General features: G+C 39.8%; 1 protein-coding gene across 3 annotated transcripts in view; it reads left to right on the top strand.

The window, feature by feature from the left end:
• Positions 1–2,068: 2,068 nt before the first annotated feature.
• The window catches only part of HOMER3 (homer scaffold protein 3), a 74,464-nt gene continuing 64,399 nt past the window's right edge, over positions 2,069–12,133 (top strand). The window contains exon 1 of one of the 3 annotated variants that reach the window (XM_072404632.1): positions 2,069–2,541. In XM_072404632.1, the coding sequence (XP_072260733.1) occupies positions 2,510–2,541 (32 nt within the window). In that variant the 5' untranslated portion in view covers positions 2,069–2,509. The remainder of the gene's footprint in view (positions 2,542–12,133) is intronic. The other 2 variants (XM_072404634.1, XM_072404633.1) reach the window with 2 other exon arrangements.

Raw genomic sequence — 12,133 nt, forward strand, 5'->3', positions numbered from 1 at the left:
CCGGGCTGATAAACACAGCCAAGTGACTGTGGGAACTGAACTCCGGATGAACAGCGCAGTGACCGTGGGAACTGAACTGCAGATGAACCCTCAATAGGTTAATAATTAACCTCTAGTGCCCAGGGATCGCAATGGATTTTCAGGGCTGCATTCCTTCATGCAGCGCTGGAAATCCTGTGTGCGATCCCCGGCACTAGAGGTTAAATGGGGACAAGTTTCACCATTCAAAACCCCTAGTGCTCTGTGATTGGCTTAGGAAAGCTTTCCTCAGCCAATTAGAGAGCACTAGAGGTTTTGAATGGGAAGACTTGTCCCCATTTAACCTCTAGTGCCAGGGATCGCACACTGGGCTGATCAATGAATTCAGCCCGCAATCTTTTTTTTTTTTAAATTTTTTCTCATTTGGAGAAATTACACCAGCGATTCTCACTTACAATTTCAGTAAGCGAGAACGGACGAATTGGCCACAAGATCGAGTTTTAAAAACTCGCTCATCCCTAGTCAAAAGTCTGTAGACTATGTTCAGATAGGTGATTATTCTAAGTGGTACTATTATGGGGCCAGTACTAAACCACCTGTTTTCCACCTCACCATTTCCATAGACCTAAATAAAAATACTTTTCAACCGCATTAGGAAGCATTAGCGAGAAGTAGTGAAGCAAATGTTCTAAGGAACACCAAATGCTTTGCATCGCGTGACAAGAGAACTGTGACCATTTTGCTCAGCAATCGCTTATAAATGCCTGCCAATACCTTCTCCTATCATACATCCTTTGCCTCATGTGACAAGAGAACCTCAGCCATTTGCAGGAATGCTCAGCAATCGCTTATGAAAGCCTGTCAATATCTGTTCTTATCATACATGCTTTAGGTCAGGGGTGTCAAACTCAAATACACAGTGGGACGAAATTAAAAACTTAAAAAGTCGCGAGACAAACTTGAAACTGAAAATGCACCGCTACTACAATTCCCTGCGTCAAGAAAACAGTCAAATGCGGGGCCACCCATAGGCAGAGAGCCCGCTGGTCTATAGATGGGAGTGATGTCGGGAATTGTAGTAGTGGCGCTATTTCAATGCAGCCGCGGTCCAGCTGCAATTCATATTTATGATTCCTTTGGGGGCCAAAAAAAGGACATTGTGGGCCAGAGTTTGACACCCCTGCTTTAGGTCATGTGACAAGAGAACTGTGACCATTCAAAGTGCTCAGCAATCGTTTATAAATGCCTGCCAATATCTCCTCCTATCATACATCCTTTGCGTCATCTGACAAGAAAACTTCAGCCATTTTTTAAAGCACTCAGCAATCGCTTATGAATGCCTGTCAATACCTGTTCCTATCACACATGCTTTAGGTCAGGGGTGTCAAACTCAAATACACAGTGGGCCAAAATTAAAAACTTAGGAAGTCGCGGGACAAACTTGAAACTGAAAATGCACCGCTACTACAATTCCCTGCGTCAAGAAAACAGTCCAATGCGGGGCCACCCATAGGCAGAGAGCCCGCTGGTCTATAGATGCAAATGATGCCGAGAATTGTAGTTGCGGCGCTATTTCAATGCAGCCACGGTCCAGCTGCAATTCATATTTATGATTCCTTTGGGATTCCTTTGCGTCATCTGACAAGAAAACTTCAGCCATTTTTAAAGCACTCAGCAATCGCTTATGAATGCCTGTCAATACCTGTTCCTATCATACATCCTTTAGGTCATGTGACAAGAGCGCTGCGATCATTTAAAGCGCTCAGCAATCGTTTATCAATGCCTGCCAAAATCATATGTTATTTGTGTCATGTGACAAACGACCAGTTACTAAAACGCTCAGCAATCGTCTATCAATGCCTGCCAATATCATATGTTATTTGCGTCATGTGACAATAGACCAGTTACTAAAACGCTCACCAATCGCTTATAAATGCCTGCCAATATCATATGTTCTTTGCGTCATGTGACAAGTGCACTGCCACCATTTACGAATACCTGTCAATACCTTCACCTCACTTACCCCAGACACATTCCAGCCCCAAAATTGTCTACCTCCCTCTAAAGCAAACCGCAAACGTAACTTACTCATTAAAGAATGCGTCAACTTTGGGGAAACCAAAAAGTAAAGAGATGAGGAAATAAAGAAAAGTGAACATTTGAACCATCAGCAGAGGGAGACAGCGAGTCTGTAAACTGCTAAGAAAAAAGTGAGGAAAATAGGAATAAAATGGAATGGGATGGGGCAGCTGTAGGAGGAAGGATTGAGCCTAGAACAAAGGGACAGGGCTGCCGTGTAAGGAGCACTCTATATCATGTGCTGACACCACAGGGAAGTCAATGAAAGTTCTCCGTGCCGGAGCCGTGTGTGCAGCAGCTGTGTCTGATCAGCCATTGTGTCTGGGAAGAGAAAGGGGGCGGCTGGAGGACCTAACGGGTCTGGGAAGGGGGACATTACAGGAAATTTGGGCAGCATCCGGCTTGACACACAGAGTGGAGGGGAAGACGACGGCAAAGTGACGGCAGAGCCATGAAAGAGACAGACATGGAGAAGGACGGCACGTAAGTGAATGCATGCAATGGTCACATATCTGTGCTCATCACACTTTATATTATGGACACGTGTATAGGAGACATACATGTCATCACATCCCCATGGATGGCAGATTAAACCCTTCTATACATGATATTAGTATTACAAGTCATATGCACTGAGCTCACTACTGATAATATAATACAGTATATGGGATCACAATGTGTATGACAGCAGTCTGGATCCTTGTATGTGAGTGATTTCATTATATCTACAGCTGATGACAGGTAAAAAGTTTTGCCACTTGTGATCCACCTTCTCCTGCTGCCTGCAATCTCAATATTTCTCATAGCTATCAAGATATTGACCTGTATTATTACAAAAAGTGATAGTTTTCATCAGATGAGTCCAGTCACATGTGATCATTATAGTCCAAATATAGAACCAAGTATATATAGATCCAAGTATATATAGAGCCAAGTATATATGTATACACCCATGTGTCTGCCCATCTGGTAATGGTTTCTGCAGAACTCCACACTGTGACCATTCTTTCATGACAAAAGACCTTTGGGAAGGTTAAGGTAACAAAAACATTGACACCTGTGATTGTTCAGCATCAGTGATTCTTACTGAGAGTCTTATGATCTGACCAGATCCATTGAATCAGTGTGATGACCGTCTGCTGGTTCAATCAGACAAGGATCTGCTGGGCTAGTCTGACAAATCTTTATTGGATGAGTCTGACAACAGTCCATTGGATCATTCTAAAGCCAAAGACAGTCACTTTGTCATTAGGTGGATTTCTCTTAACTTCCTGTCATCTGGACTCAACAGAAAGAGGGATAGGAACGATATATCATTCAGTAAATTGTCCACATTTGAAAAATTTCATTCTAGTTTTTTTCTGGTGAAGACTCACTATTTTGGCCATAGATTTAGATTTTTATTACCAGTGACATTTTTGCCTTTAGTTATACTTTAAAGTAAACCATAGTAAAATTTTCCACTCTGCTCCTATACATTTACCACACTTTTATTACTTCTAGGAACAGATTCCTAGAAAAAATGATTTACCTAATTTAGATTCATTATCTCACAAAAGCTGAGGCAGCTGGAATTGTACTGGATTTAAATCTCTTGATGAGGGGAGGGGAGAAGCTACTAGTTGCAGTGCAAACAGACCAAGAACACTGCCATTGACAAGAAAAATGACTGAACTAAAGCCTTGAACAGGATATGACCTAACTATACAATATGGCTTCTTCTAGCAATATTGTACCATGAAATAGGAGGACTTTGGGGAAAAAGGCATGTAGGGTACTTATATGGGCAGTAAGCAGTTAAGAGATTTTTTTTTTATTGTTTATGCCATAGTGCACGTCTGCTTTAACAAAGCAAACCCCTAGCAACTAAATTTTGTCTATTTACAGTAGACAAATAACTGCTGATCAGTTGCTTTAACATACTGTACATGTTGCTTGCCTTCTTGTTAAGTAAATGTGATTGTTTTATTCAGAGCAGAGCACTGCACAGTCAAGATTTCTTTCTTTCTGGTGTATAATTCATCAGTTTCAGTTTACAGAACATATAATTTAGATCACAGAATTGTCTCTTTTCCCTTCAGCTTAGGGGTTATTATATTTTAATTTAGCTCATTTTTGTAATGATTTTTAGGAAGTCACAGAGAGATTTATTGTAAAAACAACCATTACAACCTACTGCCTGTAGTTACAGAATATTTTCAGTCATATTACCAGTGTGATACTGCAGATTTTATCACAGTAAAGTAGTAATAGATTTAGGTTAAATTTAATGGTTACTTTTAGATGATAAAGTTCATGTAAACCCTAACAATATACTGTTCTTTTTCACCATTGGTCTGTTTAATATACAACTGAAAGAACTTTTATATCTGCTAACCCTGACAGACATGCAGAGTTTTGTGCAACTAACTTTACATACCTATTAGCCCTCCACAGTTTATGAACTACAGAACATCTTCCCCTAGGTTTAGGAAATGAGGATTCTGCAGACTTAAAATATTAGTCCTCGATTGACAACACTGCACCTCCATAGATACAGTGATTGGGTGAGTGTTGTCACCCTAGGACAAGAATTGTTGGTAATAAAAATAAATTATTGTAAATACTGATAAGGTGCAGTATATAATATTTTTTGTTCTTGCATTTGAATACATTTGGATTTTTCAAATTTCAGCTCTGAATTCCCACACACGACACAACATGTGTACTTTCATACCAACATGAGAATCTATCCACAACCAATCAGAAATTCAAAAATTGGAGCTGTCATATTGGTCAGTCGGCTGTTATATTCCCTTTTGAATAACGTTGAATCGTTTTGTTGAAAATGTGTACTAGCCTTAAAAGCTCTATCAGATATATTGCTGTGCAGGAACATGGGAAGCTATCAGTAGCAGCAAAATACTTGATACTTTGCCCTTTTTAAGTCCCTTACCATTATAATAAAGCTAAAGAAAATTCAAAATATAAAAAATTACCAGGTGGTAAGGGTTTTTGGCAGAAGAGACATCCTTTTGGAGAAAAAAAACCTTTCCTCTGCCCTGGTGGCTTTTTGTTCTCAGTCTAGACATGTGCCATGCAGTGTGGAGCCTGACTCTTCTGCCAAGAATAGACCTGGATTCTGAAGACGTTTAATTCTTGCACATGTGTAAATCTTAATTCCTCAGTGGTCGCCCAATGGCTGAAGAGGATTGCAGTGATAATGGAGGCAGCAGGGGATGCAGCAGTGACAATGGACGAGGTGTGTGTGCCATAATCTGCAATATGCTGTTTAAACTTGCCGATTGGGGCAAAAGTATACCCACACCAACAAATCTACTTCTAGTAATGTCAAGGGTTAGGTTTAAGGGATTAAGATTATTTTATAGTTAATTTAAGCACTGGGGTGAAGCTAATTTCCAGTGATAATATTTTGTGGGTTGTTAGTGTAAGGTTTCATGATGATAAATTTTGTTTAGCTTCCTGTATTACCACAATTTTCAGTCTGTCCCTAATTTCTATTTATAAGGCACCCATTAACTTGATATGACAGCCACGTGACTAAGAACAGCCAAACTGGGAAACGATGTCATGCCGAGGTGTCAACACCACCAGCTGACAGTTCTGGAGGGAAATAATGATTGTACAGTTTTGAAAACTTAGTCAAATCAGGATTGTGTACCCTTAAATAAACCAGAAACAATGTTATCTGTGGTTATTACAAACCCTTTCTACCCCCTTTATAAGGTTTATGTTTTGGTCCAAAAGACATTTTAAGACATTGAGATCGTTTGTGCATGTCTTCTCTGAACATGCCCCCTTCGTTCACCCAAGAATAGACCTGGATGCTGAAGACGTTTAATTCTCGCACTTGTGCAAATCTTAATTCCTTAGTGGTCGCCCAATGGCTGAAGAAGATTGCAGCGATAATAGAGGCAACAGTGACAGGATCTTAGACCCATCATCCCTGGAGAGCACAATGGACGAGGTGTGTGTGCCATAATCTGCAATATGCTGTTTAAAATGTGTCGATTATGGCAAAAGCACAGCCACACCAACAAATCTACTTCTAGTAATGTCAAGGATTAGGTTTAGGGATTAAGAATAATTTTAGAGTTAAATTAAGCGTAGGGGTTTAGGATCATTTCTAGTGATAATATTTTGTGGGTTGGTTAGTGTAAGGATTCAGGATGATAAATTGTGTTTGGGCTTTCTGTATTAAACCACATTTTTCAGTCTGTCCCTAATTTCTAACAGCAAAACCATACCATACCTGTACAGGACAGCACTACCTGGAGGCTCTTAGGGTGCACTGTATAACTTTCATCACTGGAAATGTATCACAAGGTGATATTCTTTACACACCACATGCGATGCCAAGGATTATGCATTTGCAAGTGTGAGATTCTTTCTTATCTACACAGTATCACTACTCTAAAAATGTCCCCTATTTTCATGTGTTAGTTTATTGGACTCCCAACATAAGGTACACATAACCTTCATACATTAGTGCAAGCAAATTGTTTTAGGCATTATGCAGAAGAGAGCAGATGTTTCCTGATCATTTTGCAGTGACGGAGAAAAGAAAATGCACACTCTTTTAAATATAAATAAGGAGTTTGCATAATTGCAGGATGCCAGACTAGGGAAAACTATTTAGAAAATAGTAAGTAGGACAAGGATGCAAGGAGATTCCCATTATACATAACATTACACTATGCAGAGTGTTGTCTATGTGTGCTGGATCAATGGTTCATGGTTGAGCCAAAGGGAATCTGTACCCCAGCACTCCCTCATATATCAGTTTGATAATTAAATACATTTTGTTTACACCAAATCCATCTGTGTCAGGTTACGCACTCTTACAGTTTACAATGCCATGCTAAATTTAAAAGAATTCTACCCTTCGTATGTACAGAAACCCACTGCCTGTGAGTTAGACAGTGACAGCTTCCATTGGAGATGTGTAAAGCAGATGTTTCAGGACTGATTCCTTTAAATAAACTATATCTGAACTTTTATTTATAAGGCACCCGTTAACTTATGACAGGCACATGACTAAGGACAGCCAAACTGGGAGACGATATCATGTTGAGGTGTCAACACCACCAGCTGACATTTCTGGAGGGAAATAATGATTGTACAGTTTTGAAAACTTGGTCAATTCAGGATTGTGTACCCTTAAATAAACCAGAAACAATGTTATCTGTGGTTAATACAAACCCTTTCTACCCTCTTTATAAGGTTTATGCTTTGGTCCACAAGACATCTTAGGACATTGAGACCGTTTTTGCATGTCTGGATGTTCTCTGACAAATTTAAATGGGATGGGATGTGGTCTAGGTTGCTGTGGCTGCACCTAAAAATGCTTTGGTTATGCCTCTCCCTGTCCATCGTCAGATACGGCATTAGTTGCAGATGTGATTTCAGCCATGGCTAGTCTTGCCCCTTCCCATCCAGAACATGATTAAGGGGTAAGGTTGCCAGCTAATTGTATTGTACTGGTCTGGTTAGTCAAAATTTGATTTGTTATGTCATTATTAGTAAAAAAAACATGGGGCTTTTATTTTTTTCTCAAAAACAGTGCCAACCTTTTTAGAGCTAGAGTACTCACTTTCAGCACATATAAAATATCAATTGCAAGATGTTGGTAGGGGAAAGGATATCCAGTGTGTGGAATTAGAAACTGCCCCCCTTGTTCAGCCAATATTTATTGCATGCAGTGGTGGGGGCAGACAAGCTGCAGGTTCAAATCTTAAGCTGCGTACACACTTCAAATTTTTCTCGCCCGATAATTGGCATCGGCCAGATATCGGGCAAGAATCTGCCGTGTGTACAGCCCAGGTCTTTCATCGTCCGCGGATCCGTCCTGGCGGACGATGAACGGTGAGCGATCCTAACGCAAGGGAGGGGGGAGAGCGCGCAGCAGGGTGCCGCTCCATCGCTCTCCCCCTCCCCTCTCCATAGAGCATGAACGGTGCTGTATGTACAGCATCGTTCATACATCTTGCGGTTCTTATCGTTGGAAAGGATCGTGAAAGATCCTTTCCAACGGCAAGAATTGCACGTGTGTATGCAGCTTTAGGGTCATAGCTGAAGGAGGCAATTATTGCTCTCTGCCTGCTATTATAAATGAAGATGAATAAGTTACAGCATAGACACACTGGGCTGTGTGCTGCATCACATCTAGCAATATATGTCACTGAAATGTCATTGGAAGCCTTCTGGTACAGTAGGAGGTTTTCAGTTGAAGTTTGAATAAGGTGTACTGTTTTTTGAACTGGTACATTGTGCATATGAGTATGCTTGGGTATGTTTGCTAGTGACTCATGCTAATGAGTTGATTTCTATGAAATTATTCTTACTGGTCTTACTTGTCAAAAATTAAAAAATTTTATTCAAAGCTCAATAAAAGATGATTCATTTGAACTTACAAAAATAAAAAAGAAGGCTTTTCATTGTCTCCTGTCCCACTGCCAGTGCCACCACTAATTTACAGCATTCAATAGATACCACTAGATGAAAAAACATCAGCAATCAGAAAACTGTCAGATGCGGAAAGTTCTTCAGGCAGAGCTATCTTTTGAATATAAGATAGACTGGCAACATAGACAACATAACTGGTTCTCTTTTAAAAACCTTTTTGTCCATGTAGATGTGTTCTTTATTTCATATAGGTAATAATAAGGACTCTTTAAAATAACAAATGGGGCACCATGTGCTACTGTATACTCCAAAGTACCCCTACAATCTCTTACCAGTAGTGGTAGTTATGTGTATATGTGTATATATATATATATATATAACAATTCTTTTGTCAGCGTGATACTGGTTGTTTCAGTATATTACTGTGGACAGGTTTCTGGTTATACAATTATAGTAGAGATTGAGTCTCTGTTGACATTTGTCTAGTTGGTAGTAATTGTGTCTCTGTGAACAAGTTTCTGGCTGTGACAGTACAGCGTTGATTGCGTCTCTGCAATATTTATAAAGCTGAAACAGTTTGTTGCTGATTATGCAGTTAGCTTAATTCACTATTTATGACCTCCTTTGTTTGTGGAAGAATGCATATATACATTAGTGAAAAGGGAGGAAGTGTTTCAAAGTAATTTCTCAAGGTATTTGGACTACAGGAGGAAAGGTATAAATCCGACCCTGATCATGGTAGAAAATTACTGCGGTCTAAGTATCTTGGGTTTATGTTCCCCCTTTATCTATTTAACTTGAAGGATGTATTGCAAGTTAAAATGAAGGGTAATGAAAATATATTGTTACAAGGTAAAAAAAATTGTATAGTGTATCTCTAGCATAGGGTGACAATGTGTCCCCTGGGCCATATTACTTTTGAAGTGCCTTCCCATCACTTTGGTGACACAGTTGTTTGCAACTATACAGCTTAGTGCTAAGGGAGTAAATGGGCTGGGTGATTAGAAAATTTGGTCTTGTGAAAGTTAAAAATAAATTGACAAACTGTATCTTCCAACGCTGTTTTAACTTTATGTGAAAAGTGGTTTGTCACGAATATATCTTGTTTCCTAAACAGGGCAGCACGTCATCTGTTAAGATTCATGTATGGGTATTTATAGGTGCTCTCGTGTGACCTCATGTCACTTGCTGCTGCATTCCTCTGGTATCAGAATACTCCTGCTTGGCACATGCAGTGCACTGCTGTCCATATCCCTGACAAAATGACATTTCAGGACCTTGCACATCCAGCAGTGCAGCTCAGATTAATGACAGCAATGATAAGATGTTGTTCTTGGAATGCATTGCTTTGCATAAAGATTAGCTTCATTGCACTGCAGAATTTGGCAGTGGTAGCTTTACCTGAATGTATAAATGGACTATTAAGTCTTGCCTTTTTTGCTGGCTATTTCTAAGGTGTATGTAAAGCCAAAAGTGTTTTGTTATATAGAGAGAGGAAGGATTAGAACCCTTGTCTGGTTTTATTAGATTCAGTACCTGCTAGGTATAATTACTTCCTCTTTTTCTCCTAGTTAACTCAGCACAGTGACAAAAAATAGTTGGTAATCGAAATTGTTAGAGTTGCCAAAAAACAAGACGTGAAATGAAATATTCCAAAGGGAAACCTGGTAAAACTTGGACTCTATTCAAGAGGACAATTCTCCAACCTTGTAAAGATATCCTATTTATTTGCATTTTTGGTAAGAAAAGTTTATTCTCCCCAGCAGGATACAGACAGAGAGGGGGTTTACCATTCCCTACTTTATTCAATATGAAACAAAAATGTACAATACATACACTTCCATATCTTTTTTGGTCTTGTGCTGATTTGTAAATGAAGCCTTAATCTGCAGTCCTGTGACATCTGTAGTCCCAGCCCTATATTCTTTAGCATTATCAGTTGATCATGAGCTGATTACTGTTCAGATTGTAAGACATTGACAAGAGGGCAACAACAAGATCGGTTTGTGGTCTCAGCTTCTTGAGTTTTTAAAAATTGTCTAACTTTAGTTAATAAAGTCATGTGTTAGGGGACACCTATCTGGCCAATCCCGCATTGTACCTCAGTATATGACGCCCTGTTTATTCTCTCTGGCTTGCATCAACAAAGAGATGAAGGAATTAGTTGTCTGCCCTCTACTTAGCAGCTCACTGCCTCTCCTGTTACCTTTAGCCATGTAGCCTCAGATGTACCTTCTCAGCATATGCAGCACATACATTGAGGCTGTGCACAGCTGAAGGGGATTTCAGGAGCAGAGTAGTTCTGGCTTCCTGCCCTGCCAATGTGTGCTAGGACTTTACAGTCCTTTCTACTCACAGTCACCAGTTGCTTGTTGTAGCATTAAGCTTGGCTTACCTTCTGCTGGTGTTTATTCTTTTAATTTACCGTTATTGACTCTGCCTGTTTTCTGACCATGAGATTGCTGCCTGGACCGACCCTTGCTTTGTCTTACCATTTGATACCTCTCTTGGCAGACTGAGTACCTGTGTATGACTTCTGGCTCTGCTTTCTGGACTTGCCTCTGTTGGATTCTTCTATACCGTTTAATCTTTGGGCTCCTGGACCACTCTCAGTCCCCAGATGCCATTTCTTGTCCCCGAGGGGGGGGGGGGGATGGGCAACTGTGCTGGGACGGTGTAACTAGCCTCCCCAGGCTGAGTGAGTCTTGCTATGTGGGCCGTTAGACATGAGGACTAGCATTTGGTGAGTACTGGTGCTGGACCAGGGCGTTACATCAAGCTTTCAGGATAGCTTAAGAAGATATTGAAAACATACCCAAAACCATGCATTTTTATTAATTTAAGTTAGCCAATGAAGGGTATCTCTTAAACTACAAACTTTCTACATTAAAGGGTAAGAAGCAACTACAAACTGAATGGCTAATCTTCTGTTTTTACAAGGTGTTAAACATGTTTGTTTGCCATCTCAACTGCCCTGCTCCGTTGTCAAACCCCCATAACAAAACCTTGTTCTGAGTAAATCTAGGTTGGTGCTTGAACATGTGTGACAGTATTAGTACTGCCAAAATTTTAGACTGATTGGAAGCCAGCAATGATTATGATGCATTTTGATACTTGTCTGGCAGGTAAATACAAAGCATCACTTTCTAACTAAAAATTCTATTAGCAGCTTGATCCAGGCAGAGGGCTAACAATGATGGTGATGGACACAAAGGGCCCGATTTACTTCAGTGGGGTGCACTGCAGAGAAATAGACTTGTGTCCACTTTCAGCCATAGTCAAAAGGATCATATTTTTCTAAAATTTCTTTACACATGATTACATATTTGCATTAATTTTACTTTACTGGACTTGACCTTATTTCCCACTTTAGTAAACAAGGCCCCTTCATGATAACAGGACGTTGAAGCCAAAATGTCTGGACTAAAAAAAGCAGATCCAGTATTCTTCAGGTATAACTTTTAGTAGAGTTTGTATGTAAAGTTTTTAAAATTAATTTATATTTGCCATTGGTAGTTTACTTTATATAGTGAACTACCAGGTTATACCTGTCTCCATTTATCTATGAGGATTAGGATAACCTCTTTTGTTAAGAATGTAGGGTCTTTCCTATCTCTTTCAAAGAGTGTTTCTCATCCAGGTTCCTTTTAGAACTGTAGTCACTATTAGT

This window comes from Pyxicephalus adspersus, chromosome 3, assembly GCF_032062135.1.
Source record: "Pyxicephalus adspersus chromosome 3, UCB_Pads_2.0, whole genome shotgun sequence".
NCBI lineage: Eukaryota > Metazoa > Chordata > Amphibia > Anura > Pyxicephalidae > Pyxicephalus > Pyxicephalus adspersus.